Below are 17,850 nucleotides of genomic sequence, written 5' to 3' on the forward strand. Positions count from 1 at the left end.
AAAAATAATGACTTATTATTACAAAAAACAGACGATCATAAATTCATAATTTCTCCTCTTGATGCCGTTTTTGCAAATACTTCTTTTTTCTTCATTTAAAAATAAAAAAATATTTTTTTACGTGAATAAAAACATAAACTAAAATTGGAAAATTATCTAATTTAAAAAAAGAAATTGTGAAAATTTCCTTTCATAAAAAAATTGGCCAATAAATTCGACGAAACGGCGAGTATTAAACAAGAAGAAGAAAACAACTCCGCGTTCTTTTGCTTGGTGGCGCTGACGCTGTCTCTTTCTCCGTGTCTCTCTCTTTCTTTCTCTCCCTCCCTCTCTCTCTCTCTGCTACACTCTGCTTCACTCTCTCTCTCTAACTTCTTCTGAGCCCTTCCAATGGCTTCTACTAAGGTAGGTTTTCTTCAATTTCTGTGAATTTTTCAAAATTCTAGCACATTCGCACTATCTTTTCTATAGATATATATGACTCTCTGTTCATGCTGAATGGTGTAAAGTTTTAATCTTTTTCTGTTTCTTGTATGTGGGTTTTGTGCGTTTCTGCTCTCAGGATGATAATCGAGGTTCACTCGGATCAAAGAGGTTTCGAAACGATGGTATGTATTACTGTTTTGAGCTGCAAGGAGCTTCTTTAGAGTTGAAATCTTGTTTAGTTATATGGGCTTGTAATTATCTTTATTGTTCTGATTGTTTGAGGAGGAATTTGAGCTACTCATTTGATTTTTGGACTATGTGAAAATTGTATTAGAAAATTGCGTTGTGGGTGACTTTTAGTTTAGCATTCACAATGTTAGTGTGTGCATTTTTACTGTTTGTAAAATGTACACTCTTGTGAAAACTGAAATCTTTGCTGTATCATGTAGGATTATGCTGTTTTTTACTTTAATCTCTGGATTAGTAATTTGAGATAGGAGCATGATGTCTTAGAAAGTGTGCGGCTTCCCTTTGCTTTACATGTCATTTAGAAGAAACATGGAAAACTAGGTTTTTTGCTGTAAGGTTTCTTTTTTATTTTTTGATAACCTAAAGATGGGAAAACATTGGCACTAAAACGGTTTTATAATGTGTTGTTTGTATGCCATTTATTTCTATAGTGATTATGGCTCACACATGGGGAAGTGGGTGGGATCATGGTATTTAAAGATTAGAATTTGATATTTTTGCTTGATTGATATTTGATTTTAACTATTCGATCCCGCTTCTGTCTTTTGTGTTACACCGTGATTCTTAAATTTTTTGTTTTGGAATGAAAACTAAAAGACAAAAATCTCAATGTATCAACTAGCCTCCAAGTGTCTCTCTTAAATTTTTTTCTTGTCATATTCAGCTCCACGTAAAGAAGGAGACTGGACCTGCCTTAACTGTGGAAACTTAAACTTTTCATTTAGAACTGTTTGCAACCGGGGACATTGTGGTGCACCAAGACCATCCATAATCCAGGTAAGTGTGTGTTTCTATAGATTAATAGATTATCATGTCAAGAAGATTTTTCTTTTGGAGAAGGGCCAATTATTCTTGAAAAGGCAATAAGGCATTCAATGGACAAAATCCTGTGTATTCTGCAGCCTGCCCCAGTTACAAGCCCATATAGAAACACTCCTCCCTTCTACTATGGTGGTGTTGGGGCTCCTCCTCCACCATATGGAGTGTCTGGCCGATTTGGATCCCCGATGCCACATTCTGGTGTGCAATATGATTATGGTCTGTATCCTAGGCCTCGTCTACCATATAGTCCATTACCGTCATTGCCACCTGGAAGCTTTGGAGGTACTCTCTTAGCAACTTTATGAGCTGATTTTCTGCATCTACTGTTTGTTTCATTCTTTATGAACTCCCCATCAGTTTGATTCTAACAGAGAGAGGGTTGCTATGTGACAATGTTACCTTTTAGGTACTGATGTTATTCACCTTTGAGATTGATTATAATATATTTGAGTTTTTGGTGGAATCTGTACTGTTCGTTTTAGAAACATGATGGTTGCTAATTCCTGTTGGTTCTTGTTTCATTATACTTTCTAGTATCTCGTGTGTCCCTAAATATAATCAAGTTTTCATTGAACTGAATCAGGTATTCCTTATGGTCCAAGGCCTAGTATCAACGGCTATGGATATGGCTTTCAAAGTCCTCCATGGGCCGAAGGACTGATAACTGATAATTTTGCATCTCGGAAACGCCGAGGAGGTAATTTTAATATCTTTTTAACTTCTTATTAACTTTAAACCTATTCATAGGTATCCACATTTTCCCATATTTGTGAAATCTAGATATAGTTTATTGTGTTTTTGCATTAGCTTATTTTGTGTTCAAAGTAATTTACAGTTGAAATTTTGGAGAGGAATTTTTTTATTAAAAAACAAATTTCTCCTGAACCATACGTTTTCTTAATTTTAGTTTGTTGATCCATATAGTCGATCCCACATAGTAGGACAAGGCTTTTGTTGTTTGTTGATTATATGTAGTGGCGGAGCTTGAGAAAAAATTTTGGTGAAAAAAGAAACTTACTTAGACACGTTGTATGTTGCTCTGTTCTTTTATTTATATATGACGTTTAGTAGTAATATGGCATCCTAACCCTCTTCACAGGAAATGAAAAAAGAAACATTAAGAAAAACACCAATCTATTTTTGTATTGGTTATGCAGGGCCAGATGGCTTGTCCGAAGGAGACTGGATCTGCCCGAAATGTGAGAATGTTAACTTTGCTTTCAGAACAACTTGCAACATGAAACACTGTGGAGCTCCAAGACCTGTAAGTGTTTTCCTCTGTTTTGCTAATGCTCTTACCATCGTCGCTATAATTTTAGTAACATATTTCTGTTCCATTATTCTAGTTTTGTAGCATTGCTAACAATAGTCTATGCTAATTTTGGCTGTAACTTGTTTTCCTTTTTTCGCATAGGGCACAAGTCGAGGCGCTCCCGAAGGCAGTTGGACCTGTAAAAAATGCGGTAATCTCAACTATCCCTTTAGAAATGTGTGCAACAGAAAAGACTGTGGAAGTGAGAGAACAACCTCTGCCATGTGAAAATGTCAAAAGAGTAGTATTATGAATGTACAATAATATGTACATACATAGAGGTTTTGTTTGCATTCCTTCTCCTTTTGTAAAAGAAAAAGTTATTATCTCTTAATTAGGAATTCGGAAACTAGACCGCTAGGAAAGAAGAGTTCTCCATGCAGATCATTTTTACACTGGTTGTTCTTGATGATAACTTATTTTGTTAATTTTTTTTAAAATGTTCATGGAATTTTATTTTGTTAAAGTTACTTAAAATTCACTATGCAGAATTTTGCTTTGTGTTGCATATTGAGGTATGTTGGGAGAAATATTATCCCCTGCGAGATTAGAGTTTACTAATATAAGTGTTTAAAATTAGGCCAAAAGTTTGTGGCCCTTTGTAATATTCGCCACTATTTGGACTCTTTGATTGGAGCGTAATGCATGTATTTGAAATGTATTTTGACTATTTTCAATGAAATATTTTGACAGACATGTTAGATGGAACAGGATTAGAAATCTATGATCTATTTTTGGTGTAAAACTTCATGACTTCTATATAGGATTTTCCTTTCTAAATTTGGAAAGTTATAATTTTATAGATTTCGTTTTGTTTTTTATTTGAGTATTTACTTATTTTGGTCCCAAAAGAATTTTGGACCAGACACTTTAGTTACTAATTAAAATTAATTACTCGATTGGTCCTTGATAATTAACTCGGTTAGTTAGATCTTTTGTTCTATCAATTCTAACGGAGGATAAAATAGTCTCTGGCAACTCTAACAAGGGACAACATGGTCCCTGATCCCTTTTGTTCGGAAACGTCATTGTTCTCCTTCAATTTCTATCAGATTTCGTATAACTCTAGTAGTCTAACACTTCAACTTCAAATTAAACAATGTACACTTTGCACTTTCAATGTTTACAAGAAGAAAAATCATCAACTTGTTCTCAACCAATTCATACTCAGGAAATTAATGACTATGTCACTCAAGTACTTGTCGTCTTCGATGAATCCCATGAATCTAGACAGCAAGTTCAATTTGTTAAGACTCGTCGTTTTCGTCATCTCCCTTCTCTATCCTATCATCTCCATGGCCACACTGTCTACCATTTAGCTTCTCCGAATCAATGTTCAGTAATCGTTTCAGTTTTCATGAGTGGCGACAGCGACATTGCTCGTTGTACTAATAGTTTAGATGCAAGGTCGAAACTGTCTGTCAGCTTGGAATCTGGGAGAGAAGGAATGAAACACTCAAGGTCCATTTCAAATGAGAATTTGCATATGATATCGAAGAAGAATCTTCTCATGATGTCCTAATGTCCAAGAATTTATATTGCTTACCGGAGAATGGAGAAAAGCATGCCCTTGGGGTAGTTGTGAAACTTGGTCTTAAGGATATGGTGGACATTGTCAGAGTGGGAGGTGATGCTATTATTGAGGACGTGGAGGTGGATTTCTGGTGGGTGAAGTGCGGAAGAGGTGGGTATACCAGTCACAAAGATTTGGGAAATGTGTGGTCCATGACATGTTGAGGTAGGTGCGACATGTGTGACAGTTACACCATGACTTAATCTTGGAGCTGAAAAGGAGGAAGGAGAAGATGGAGAAGAAGACTGTGAAGATGAAAAAGGAGAGTATGAATGTTAGGGTTATGCAAAATATGATGGAAATTAGAGGAGAATGGTGTCGTTTTCGAATAGAGGGGGTCAGGGACTATTTTATCTCCTGTTAGAGTTGTCACAGGGACCATTTTGTTCTCTGTTAGAGTTGACAGAATAAAGGACCTAAATGATTGATGGAGTTAATTGTTAGGGACCAATTGAGTAATTAATTTTAGCTAGGAACTCAAATATCTGGTCTAAAATTTTTTGAAAATTAAAAATGGGTAAATACTCTTATTATTTTGTTTGTATAAAATAATTTTCATCTCTAATTTGTACTATATTTATCACGGAAATTATTTTTGATATGGAAAGAATGGTGGTGCCCATTTAATGATTTTTTCTATTTTCTTTTAATAAAAGAGGAAAAATAAAAGGAGCCGAAATCTCCTTCTTTTGCACTTTCAGACTACTTTGTGTCATCTGGAGTATGGAATCCACTACTTGGTTTTAAAACCTGTTGGTTTGGCAAAAAGAGTAAAATAAAAAAAGAAAAGTATATGAAACCAAAAGGTTACCGGCTAAAAACTAAACAAAATCATGTTAATTTATATTAATAATTAATTAATTTTAAATTTTTTAAATTTAAAATTTAAAAAATTTAAAAAATTAAGTAAACCTAATTAAAATCTATAAAAACATTCATCTTCTCTCTCACATTAACCTACCTACCTCTAACAATCACACACACACAGACCTCTCTCTCTCACCGTCGGGCTCTCTCCGCATCCCCACCGCGACCCACTCCTCTTCTATCAGCAAGTCGTCGGAACCAACTCGGTTTCCGCCAGCCTTAGCATTCCCATCACCGCCGCCACAACCTGCTTGTAACCGAAGAAGAATCTCTTCATCGCCGCCTCTATTCCCTGCATCGCTTGCAACACCTTCACCACATTCTCTTTTTTTGCATAAACTCTCATCGCGGCCTCCACTATCCCCGGCCCTCCCTTCGGATCAACCTCCACCTCCAATATCTCCGGCACCATCCTCTTCATCTCCCTACACATCTTCGTCACTTCCACTAGCTCCTTCGACCGGAAATAATTACAGAGACTGCATATGGCTTCACCTGTTCAAGGCCAAGGTACCCCTCCTATCTAACAGCATCCGGTTTATAATCCCAATCAACAACCTGGCCCAATTAACCACCGTTCTACCCTGCAACCAGTTCAACAAAGTTTGGCTCAGCAACCTTTCGCACACATGCCCATGTCTTCTATCACCGACATCTGCGTTTTGGGATATTAGATGCCGTTTTGATGATTAAAGAGACTGCAAACTACACACTTAATCTTAGTCAAAAGGAGTCTTTGAACAATTACAGAAATATAAAAAAACATTCATTTAATATGAAAAAAAAACATCCTAATACTTAACAAAAGAAATATCCAGTTATATTTTAGCAAAAATAATTAAATATCTATAAAATTTAAAAAAGAAATTCTTAAAGAAATAGAGACATTCACATTTGTAATACAAAAAAATTCGAAAAATATATAAAAGAACATCCATTTAGTATGAAAAAGAAACATTTTGATACTTAGCAGAAGAAACATCCATGTATATTAATTCGTAGAGATTTTGGATTCACCTAAAGGTATTTGACTGATTTTTTGCTAATATAATTTTGGTTCCGTAGCATTGCTCAATAAAAAAAGAAAGATCATTAACGGAATCAACAAAAAAAAAGAAAAGAAAGATCATTATCTAATATTAGATTGATCTCAATGGTGTTTCAAATTTCATACAGTGGATGCCGTAAACAGAAAAAAGTATCAATAAACGAGCCTGCTAAACTTACAAATTAAGAACATTCGTTTATTGTCTGCATATAATTGGAATATATTGAATATTCTTGGAACATGCATTGTTACTATGAAACAACTTTCTTATATTATTATAAAGTTACGTACAAGTAACAGGTACTTTTACGTTATTTTCGATAAGGTTGAATATATCTTTATGCATTGTGATTCAGATTTAAATTAAAAGGAAGATTATTTCTGTTATCACTAAATTAATAACGTGTCAATGCATGAATTAATGATGTTAAAACAAGAATCAGCAATATCTTCGTTTGTTCCAAATGTAAGCATAAATGATGCTTATAAAAAGATTTGTTAAACATTATACAAAAACTAAGTTCTAAATAGAAAATCCAAATTCCAAATATTTCTTGTTCTTCAGTTTACAATCAAGATGTGCTTGAGATCCTCATTGAATACTTTATATAGATGAATTTGTATAATAACTTTTTTATTTAAAGTAATATTGCAATGGTTAGTAGAGTTCCATAGAGCTTAAAATAAGATTTTCATACTTTTGTATGTGATTTGGCAACTTTTCAGTTTTGATCTAGTTTTAAATTTGGGATAAGTATGATTTTGATCCCCAAAGTAGAGGCTGAAAATTTATTTCGTCCCCCAACTTTTTTTCGCTCTAAAATGGTCCCCAAGGTTTCAGTTTGCTTTAAAATCGTCCTTCGGACGAAAATACCCTCCCCTCCCATCCCATCTTCTTCCTCCTCTTCTTCTTCAACATTAACGGAAGCAGAACCAGATGCACAAACCCAGAAAAAAAAAAAACAGCCAACAATGGATAACAACAACAACAATGACAAAATTGAAAATCAGAAGAACCCACCACCACCACCATTATCATCATGGTCATTATCATTATCATCAGAACCATAAACAAAATTGAAAATCAGAAGAACAGCAAGCAGAAGCGGAAGAACAGCAGCAAGCAAAGCTGAACCCAGAAGCCAAAGCTGAACCCAGAAGCTGAAGCAAAACAGAAGCAGAAGCAACACCAATGAACTCAGAACTCAGAAAAATCATCATCATCAAAACTCAGAAAATCATAATCTGAACTCAAACAAACAACAATAGAAGAACAATAATAATGGAATCAAAACTCAGAACTCAAAATCATGGTCATCGTCAAAACTCAGAACCCAAAATCAGAAAAACGATAATCATAATGGAATCAAAAGAACAACAACAACACAAAAACCAGATTGATAATCATAAGCATGCAGAAGCAGCAGAACCAGAAGAAACCACAAGAAACTAGAAACCGGCGAGGAGCAGCGGTGGCGGCGGCAGCGAAGAGCGGCGGCGTCCGTGAAAACCGGTGGCGGCGGCGAGGACCCTTCCCCTTCCCCCTCTTCTTCCCGTCCCGAAACCCCCCTCCCCCTCTTCTCCCTTCGCCTTCCCTTCCCCCTTTCCCCGAGGAGCAGAGCGGCGGCGGCGGCGGCGGTAAGAAAGACCGGTGGCGGCGGCGAGGAGAGGAGAAAAAGAAGAAGAGGAAGGTGGTGCGGTGCAGGGCGGCAAGGCGGCGGGCGGCGGTCCCCTTCCCTTCCCCCTCCCCCCTTTTTCTCCCCCCCATCCCTTTTCTTTCTTTCCCCACCCCGTATCTATCCCTTTCTTTTTTTTTTAATTTATTTTTAATTTATTTTATATTTATTTTATTTTATAATTTTTTTAATAAAGGGTAGTTTGGTAATAAAAAAATGAAATTGGTAAAAAGGACGATTTTAAAACAAACTGAAACTTTGGGGACCATTTTAGAGCGAAAAAAAGTTAGGGAACGAGATAAATTTTCAGCCTCTACTTTAGGGACCAAAATCATATTTATCCCTTTAAATTTTGAGTTAGATTTTTTGAATTTTAATATAATATTAGAGTTTATTGTACAGTTATTATTTGGATCGCTTACATATGTGCCTAGTCATGAAATTTTTTACACTTCAAGTCTTTATTTTCATGATTATGAGTGGGTTTATCAAAATTTTACATCGCATAAAAGATAAAATCTTTATAGATTTTATAAGAACTATTTAATCATTCCTTCTTAAGCTAGAATTCTGTATATAAATTTACTTGGAATGAATATTGTTATATATGAAATACAGATATTTCGTTGAGTTATTGTGTACGTGTGTCAGATATATTTTAGACACCACTTTAATTACACATTTAAGTATTTTTGTATTTAAATCCAATTAAATTGGCTCAAACTCAACAAAAATTACTTTCATCATACCAGCGTGTATCACATGCACGTTTCAATAACGCAACTTTTTCGTCTTCATCTTCTCTTTTTATTTCTCCTCCTCCTCCTCCTCCTCCTCCTCCTCCTTCTGTCAAATTTGCGTACGTAGGTTCTTCTTCTTCTTCTTTCATTATCATAATCATCAACAACACCAACATTTGTTAACAAAGACCAATATTTTGAATTGAATTTGAATTTATATAATTGACAATGTTCGGTTCATTTAGTAATATATAGTTGTCTCGCTTTGATAACATTTTCGGTTCACTCTAGACGCAAGTGTTTTTGAATTCGAATTTATATAATGGACAAATGTTCAGTTCATTTGGTATTATACAATGGTTTCACTTTAATAATATTTTCGGTTCATTTGTAGTCCATGTGTATTGTCGATGAATAATTTGTCCCAATGGTTGGAATGACTTTCAAGACAAATTGAATAGAATAAAATGAAATCTAATACAATTGAATAAAGTGACGATAATAAATACTTTCATTCTTTTTTGCTAAAAAAAGACTCAATCATTAACAAAAACACATCAAATTCATTTCTGGATCCAAATGAATCTCAATTAAACTAAGAAATAAACCTAAATTACTTAAGGAATAAAAGATTTGGTCAATACTTATCAGCAGCATCAAGTGAACCTCAATTAACACACAAATGAACCAAAATAAATTAAGAAATGAACCGAAATTATTTAACGATAGCAACAGAGAAAACCAGAACTAATAAAGATGTTCGCAAAATATTGATATTATTGGTGATGACGATAACGAAAAAGAAAAAGAAGAAGACGCAACATTGAAAAAGAAGAAGAAGAACCTGCGTGTGCAAATTTAGAAGAAGAAGAAGGAGGAGGAGGAGGAGGAGGAGGAGGAGGAGAAGGAGAAGGAGAAAAAAACAGGGAAAGGAGAAGGAGAAAGAAGAGCGTGATTTAAAAAGTTGTTATAACAACTTGATTAGACTTGGTTAAGTATTTTGCTTGGATGTAGAGTTTTATTCTTTGGACATGACACTCGTTCAACACACATGTCTTTTGTGTCTAACCGTGTCTTAATAGAAAATAAAAAGTTTTTCTTTGGACACATTTGGAGTTTTGGACACACCTAAATAACATCATGTGTCAACGTGTTCAGCTTTATTCTTAACATGTATTCTTGAAATAAGTATAAAAATAGTATATATTATCTTTTAAATAAATTTTTTTTAAATATTTTATTTAATTAAAAAATATTAAAATATTATTATAATTTATTTAAAAAATACTCTATATTTTATATATGTCATATCTTTGTGTCTTATAAAAATTTAAAATTCATACATCCACATATCTGATATTGTATTGTGTTTTGTATCTGTATCCGTTACTTGATATACTAGCTTAGCAATTAGTAGTTAATTGATTTATTAGTTGTAACAACAAATTAGTTAGACAAGTAGCCTATAACAGAAACAACAAATTAGTTAGAAATTCTAGTTAGCCCCTAATTATTCTAACTCAGTTGGTTAGATGACCAATATATATCTGACTGTTGTAACAGTGTAAAGTGTGGTTCATCATTCAGTACACTGAGAAAACAAGAACTCTCTTTTTCTTCTCTCTGTTTCCACCTTTGCTCTGTTCTTACACTCCCCTTCCGCACCTTCAACATGGTGCGGTGAGCGTGGAACCCAAAGGGGTGAGAATAGAAGGAACAGCGATTGAGGAAAGAGAATCTCAGAATTCAAATCAAAGCACACATCAAGTGCACGATCTGAAACCTAGTGATGGATCCAACTCAAAATTCAAAGCAATTCCGAATGAACCAAGGCAATTCCTTCCAAGGCCTCGATGCTCAAGGTATCGCGGCATTCTTGAACCAGATCTCATCGATTCAGGCTCACCTCAATAGGAATGGCAACAACCCTAGCCAAGATTCATCGAGCCACTTCTACCTTCATCCTTCTGAAAATACTGGTATTCCCCTCATCCCTATCATTCTTGATGGCAAGAATTACAGTAGTTGGAGTAATTCGATGTTGTTAGCCCTAAAATCGAAGAACAAGTTGAAATTTGTTGATGGAAGTTTAAAGAAACCTGATAAGAATGATCCATTATTTGAACTGTGGGATAGATGTAATACATATGTCTTAGCTTGGATTAAAATCTCACTGAACCCTGAAATCACCCCCGAAGCGTGATGTGGAACAAGGTTGCATATGAGCTATGGGAGGACCTGAAACACAGGTACCATGAGGGTGATAGATTTAGAATCGCAGAACTACAGGAGGAGCTATACAGAACAAGACAAGGAGAAATGAGCGTGACACAATACTTCACAAAACTAAAGTCACTGTGGGAAGAATTTGATGATTTCAGGCCAATTCCACCCTGCAATTGTGAATCTGTGTGTACTTGTGGATTAGGAGAAATGCGAAAATATAGAATGGAAGATCATGTAACTAGATTCCTAAGAGGACTTAATGAACAGTTTGCGAATGTTAGAGCTCAGGTCATGCTGATGGAGCCACTGCCAGATTTAAAGGCTGTGTTTTTCATGATGACTAGACAAGAAAGGCAAAACCAGATCATGGATGATACCATAGACCCCAAGATCTTATTACACTCTACCAATTTCTTCAACACTGCTGAGACCTCACAAGGCAGAGGGAGAGGAAAAGGTAGTAGAGGAGGTAGATTCCAAGGCTCTGGGAGAGGACAAATGGGAAGAGGTAGAATGTAGTGTTCATACTATGGTAAAGGAGGCCACACGGTAGATGTATGTTACAAGAAACATGGTTCCTCCCCCCATCTTAGATAGAGAAATATGAACTCAAACGGAGGTTTGGGAGCAGTGAATTTCAGTGCTGAAATAAATGGCGATGGCATTGATGATTCTGGCTGTGTGGAAGAAAATGAAACTTCCAATGTTGACTTTACTCCAGAGCAGAAATCAACCCTACTAGCTTTACTCAACAGGGGAGAGGCAAAGCAGATCCACAGTGCTAACCAAATCACAACCCTGGAACAAGTACCTCATCAAGGTAACTTGGTGCATATCATGCATTTTAAGTCAAGTGTGTTGGCTTTAAACATTTCTGCATCAAAACATAGTTCTTGGATAATAGATACATGAGCTACTGTTCATGTATCCTATTGCCTAGAAGATTTTCAAACTCATTTCAAGATAGCTCCTATAATCATTCGGTTGCCTAATGGTGCACAAACCATTAGCAATATAGCTGGAACTATCAAATTTTAAAATAAGCTGTACCTCACAAATGCATTATACGTCCCATCTTTCAATTTCAAATTGATATCAGTATCAAAATCCACAAAACATTTGCATTGTAAAATGAGTTTTACTGATGATGATTGTGAGATACAGGATTTACTCTCGAAGAAGACGATTGGAGCAGCTAGAGTGTGTGGTGGCCTTTATACCTTGAACTGTGATGCTGCGCGATCAGAAATTGTACAGGTATCAAATAAAATTCATGTAGACATGCCAATACTGAATATTTCAAACACAAAGCTATGGAATTTTAGGTTAGGCCATGCACCATTCCATAGAATGAAAGAAATGAAGAAAATTTTCAAATTCATTCATTGTGACAGTGATGTACAGCCTTGTGACTCATGTCACCTAGCAAGGCAAAAGAGATTATCATTCAATAATAACAGCACAGTTTCATTAACTTCCTTTGATTTAATTCATGTGGATGTTTGGAGCCTGCTGGCCATTCCTTCTACAGGAGGACATAGATATTTCTTAACCATAGTGGACAATAAAACAAAGTTCACTTGGGTATTTTTCATGAAAAACAAAACTGAAATTGCTTATCTCATCAAATTCTTTGTAAATTTTGTTAAAACACAGTACGACAGCAAAATTAGATGTATAAGGTCCAATAATGGAACTGGATTTTTGATGCACTCTTTCTTCAATGAAACTGGTATATTACACCAAAGATCATGTGTTGAAACTCCTCAACAAAATGGTATTGTTGAACGGAAACATCAACACATTCTTGAAATAACTAGAGCAATTTTCTTCCACTCAAATGTACCTAAGTGTTTTTGGCAATATGCAGTTTCATATTCAGTTCACATCATGAATAGACTACCATCAAATTTTCTTAACAATTTATCACCTTATCAAGCTTTGCATAACTCTTTACCTGACATATCTCATTTAAGGGTTTTTGGGTGTCTGGCATATGCCAGTACACTCCAAGCAAATCAAAAGAAACTGGATCCAAGATCCAGAAAGTGTGCCTTTTTGGGTTTCAAGGAGGGTACCAAGGGATATCTCTTAATTGATCTAAATAGTAGAGAGATCTTTACTTCAAGAGATGTGTCTTTCTATGAAGATCATTTTCCATACTTAAGCACACACCCTGACCAAAGTACACATACTGCATCTTCTATTCAGTTCAAAACTGACCCCTTTGCATATGACATTATTCTTCAACCTCACACAACACACACTAATCATCAAGCATCACATGCATCCAACTCACAAAATTTCAATTCAGCACATACACCACCAATTCAATCTCCATCACCTAGTCAAACAGATATGCCACAAAATCACATACTTGCACCTCAACATGCATCACCACTGCCCCTGTTAAGAAAATCAACAAGAATTCGCAGAGCACCATCACATTTGCAAGACTATCATTGTCTAAATGCTACCACTTCTCGGCTTCCACTCCGAAAATCTGACAGGTACCCTTTATCAAATTATTTGTCATATGAAAAATTTTCTGCATCACATACTGCATATTCTCTAGCCATATCTTCTAACATTGAACCAAGCACTACAGTGAAGCAATTACTCAATCTTGTTGGGTTGATGCTATTAAGAATGAACTCCAATCTCTTGAGCAAAGTCAAACTTGGAAGCTCACTTTACTTCCACCCGGCAAGAAGGTAATTGGCAACAAGTGGGTTTTCAAAGTGAAATACTACCCTGATGGCAGCATTGTACGCTACAAGGCACAATTAGTGGCGAAGGGATTCACCCAAGTCCCTGGGATTGATTATCGGGACACATTTAGCCCTGTGATGAAGTTGGGCAGCTTGAGAGTTGTCTTGGCTGTGGCTGCGGAAAAGGGATGGTTCCTCAAGCAAATTGATGTCAATACCGCATTCTTGCACGGCGATTTGGATGAGGAGGTGTACATGAAACCACCTCAAGGGTTGGACGTCAAAGATGGCCAAGTGTGCAAGCTTGAAAAGTCGCTTTATGGTCTAAAACAAGCAAGTCGACAGTGGAATACAAAGCTGAAATCTATTCTGGTTGAGTTGGGTTTTGTTTAGTCAAAGGCTGATTATAGTTTGTTTACTAAGCAAACTGAATCTGGATTCACCGCATTGTTGGTTTACGTTGACGATTTGATATTGGCTGGAAATGATTTGGGAGAAATTAATGCTGTCAAAACAGTCTTGGATGATAGGTTCAAAATCAAAGACATTGGAGATTTGAAATTCTTTATTGGGATGGAGGTTGCGCGATCGAAAGAGGGCATTCTTCTTAATCAAAGAAAGTATGCTATGGACATCTTGAAGGATGCTGGCTTTGAGAACTGCAAGTCTGCTTCTACCCCTATGGACTACAGTACCAAACTCAGCAAAACTGAAGGCGTTCCCTTCTCAGATTCTACAGAATATTGAAAGTTAGTTGGCAAATTGCTCTATTTGACCAACACCTGACCTGACATTAGCTTTGCCATTGGAAAGTTGAGTCAATACCTTGACCACCCCACTACTTCTCACCTCAGTGCTGTCCATCGAATTCTCAGATACATCAAAGCTTCCCCTGCCGCTAGCATAGTGTTCTCGCCACCTCTGATCTCTATGTCACTGGATTTGCTGATTTCGACTGGGCGGCATGTCTTGATTCAAGAAGATCTGTGACAGCCTACTGCTTCTACATCGGTACTGCTCTAGTTTCATGGAAGAGCAAAAAGCAAGTGACAGTTGCTTGCAGTTCAGCCGAAGCTGAATATCGGGTGCTCGCCGCTGCTACTAAGGAGGCTATTTGGCTCAGTTTCATTTTGAAGGACTTGGGAATGCCTCTCACCAAGCCCATCAGCACCTACTGCGACAGCCAATCTGCAATTCACATCGCCTCTAACCTGGTGTTCCATGAGCGCACGAAGCACATAGAGGCCGATTGCCACATTGTACGCGACAAGTTCCAAGAAGGTCTTATTCATCTTCTTCCCATCTCCACCACTGAACAAGTTGCGGACATCCTGACCAAACCACTACCTCCGTCCATGTTCTCCACACTCTTTGGCAAGTTAAGACTAGTCAACTTACACACTCCTAACTTGAGGGAGGGTGTTACTTGATATACTAGCTTAGCAATTAGTAGTTAATTGATTTACTAGTTATAACAACAAATTAGTTAGACAAGTAGCCTATAATAGAAACAACAAATTAGTTAGAAATTTTAGTTAGGCCCTAATTATTTTAACTCAGTTAGTTAGATGACCAATATATATATTTGACTGTTGTAAGAGTATAAAGTGTGGTTCATCATTCAATACACTGAGAAAACAAGAACTCTCTTTTTCTTCTCTCTGTTTCCACCTTTACTCTGTTCTCACACTCCCCTTCCACACCTTCTTCAACAGTATCAATATTCATATATCTTAAATTATCATCCTTATTTTGATCGATAATACCACTCCTTTTGCCAGATTGTGAATTTCTAGTCTAGATCCCAAAGAAAGGACTTCTCAAACTCTTTAAGCAATGTGGGTATAATAAAGAATATTATTATTATTATTATTATTATTATTATTAGGGTGATAATACTATTATTATATATCCGAACTTATTTAATTTTGGTATCAGATTTGGAGTCGTGAAATCTAAACTGACCCGCTTACTTAATATATTATATTAAAAGGTATAGTATTTATCATTCATATGTATTTGTTACAAATTTTTTTTTTTAGTTTTTAGTGTTATATAATTTTTTTTTCATTGCTCCTTTTTATTTTTTAATTTTTCTTATAAATTTAATTTTAATTGAATATTCGATTACCCGAATCCATCCAATCCTGATTTGATAAGTTTGAATTGATTTGAGTCCTTTTACAAAAAATACAATAATCTATTCCAACCTAAATTGATTAAATTTAATCGGTTCGATTTTTAAATTTACCCTAAACTTGATCCGATTGCACCTCTAATTCATTGCCGGTTTGTTAAGTTATAAAACTTTTCCTATTGGGGAAATAAAGGGAAAGAATGCATATGTATGTATGCTTAACCACCCTCACTAAAATACAAAGACCTCTAATGGTCTTTTGATCCTTCCTAGGCTAATAAAATAGCCAGCATGATTACAGATATACAAAGTGATGAGGAATTTAGGACAATTTTGGGAATAATTGAGTCCAACATGTGAATTGTGAAAAGAATTGAAGTCAATCAGACTGATGATTAAGACGTTGGTGACAAAGTTATATACTATACTTTTTACATTATGTTAAAAAAAGGGGAGCTACATAATTGTTTTTCAGTTTTTTCTTTTTGTTATTATTTGTCTCTACTGCGTTGATTCTAAGGTAACATAGTGCGTTGGTTTCAAAGGAATCAATAGATATATGATTATATATAGGATGGCAAATCTAAATGCAATTTTAATTATTCTTTATAATTGAAATTTAGATAATCACCATATATGTTATTAATTAATTTCAGTAAAATGTCTACTTTAGTTTTAGTTAAAGCAACCTTTAATACTTGAATAACTATAATTTACGCATATAAAAACAATAACCACCATATTAATGAAAAATGTCCTTTTTAATGTCTATAATATTTTTAAGATAAAAGTTTATGTGCAATTGTTTTCACGTAAAATTAATAGTTGAGAACCGTAAATGACAATTTAGTCAAATCTATTAAATCATCTAACGACTCTCAACTATCAACTTTACATGGAGTTAATAACTACACGTAAATTTCTACCTACTTTTAAACTATTGGGTTATACGTATCAATCAAGCACTATTATTTATTCAACAACTATTACATAATTAAATATTTTTTAAAAGTTATGATGATTATAATTGCGGTGGTTATAAAATTTTCATAACACTTAAAAAGTGTCGCTAAAAGTAAGTTAATAGTTTTTACTATTTAAAAACATTTTCTAATTTCAAAAAATAAAAGATAAAAAATATGATTGAATTAAAAAATTCTGTCAAATAAAAAAAATATAACTTTAACTTTAGTCACATTTTTTTAAGTATTGCCGAAATTTCATAGACATTCTAGATTTCTAGTCAAAATAATCATGGCCACTATAGAATGCACACGTTTACATACTTCTTTATCCTTAAAAAGTACATACAAATTAAATCCTTATTATACATTTATACCTATCTAAGAACAATAAATTAACTAATAAACAATAATAATCATAATGGCATGTAATCATTTGAATAAGGCAATGATACATAATAAGTAATTAAGCATAGCAGCTTCGTTACTTTTTTCTATAGATAGAAAAATTGAAGTCATGATGGCCGGCGGGAACATTTGATGTAAACTATGGTTACGTTGCATTGTATGTTTATATTGTTTTTGTCATTCTATTGTTGTTTGTTCTTTTTCATAGTTGGCGCTTTGCTTCACATTAATTATAACTCATTTACTCTTTCAGGTTTCCACAAATATAAATATATGTTACATTCTTGCAAAACCCTAAAACCATGATCTTAAAGAGAATTTGGTTATGGTTTATATGAGTAATAATCGAGAATTATATATTTTGTTTGAAGAGGTCTCAACTTCGATGCAAGCGAGAGAAATTCTTAGGTAGGCTCGTTGCATTGAGAAATTTAAATAGTATGCATGAAGTTTTAGGTTTGAATATCACTGAGAACTCATATGTAGTTGTCTTTATGTGAAGTTGATATTTAATAATCGTTAGATGATTTGACAAGTTTGACTAAATCATCATCTAACAGTACTATCAATTTTATATGAAAATAACTGCACGTGAATTTTCACTTTGAATATTATCATCATCATATGTATAAATGCACTTTAAGAAATTAGTTTACAAATTACATCACCTTGTTTAATATTAAATGAAATTGC

The 17,850-nt window shown here is 34.9% G+C and overlaps 2 protein-coding genes across 2 annotated transcripts; one reads left to right on the forward strand and one right to left on the reverse strand.

The window, feature by feature from the left end:
- Nucleotides 1-238: 238 nt before the first annotated feature.
- Nucleotides 239-3,300, forward strand: LOC107635267 (ranBP2-type zinc finger protein At1g67325). Its single transcript, XM_016338689.3, has 7 exons — nucleotides 239-405; nucleotides 563-608; nucleotides 1,340-1,452; nucleotides 1,578-1,779; nucleotides 2,081-2,194; nucleotides 2,655-2,761; nucleotides 2,912-3,300. The coding sequence occupies exons 1-7, from the start codon at nucleotides 391-393 to the stop codon at nucleotides 3,035-3,037; spliced, it is 723 nt and encodes a 240-aa protein (XP_016194175.1). The 5' UTR covers nucleotides 239-390; the 3' UTR covers nucleotides 3,038-3,300.
- A 4,004-nt stretch (nucleotides 3,301-7,304) lies between these two features.
- Nucleotides 7,305-8,242, reverse strand: LOC110271324 (uncharacterized). Its single transcript, XM_088485065.1, has 3 exons — nucleotides 8,225-8,242; nucleotides 7,738-8,093; nucleotides 7,305-7,458 (listed from the first exon to the last, which is right to left on the reverse strand). Exons 1-3 carry the CDS (start codon nucleotides 8,240-8,242, stop codon nucleotides 7,305-7,307), a joined length of 528 nt encoding a protein of 175 aa, XP_088341191.1.
- Between the last annotated feature and the right edge of the window lie 9,608 nt (nucleotides 8,243-17,850).

The sequence above is a fragment of the Arachis ipaensis genome, chromosome B4 (assembly GCF_059453495.1).
Source record: "Arachis ipaensis isolate K30076 ecotype BB chromosome B4, ASM5945349v1, whole genome shotgun sequence".
NCBI classification, from domain to species: domain Eukaryota; kingdom Viridiplantae; phylum Streptophyta; class Magnoliopsida; order Fabales; family Fabaceae; genus Arachis; species Arachis ipaensis.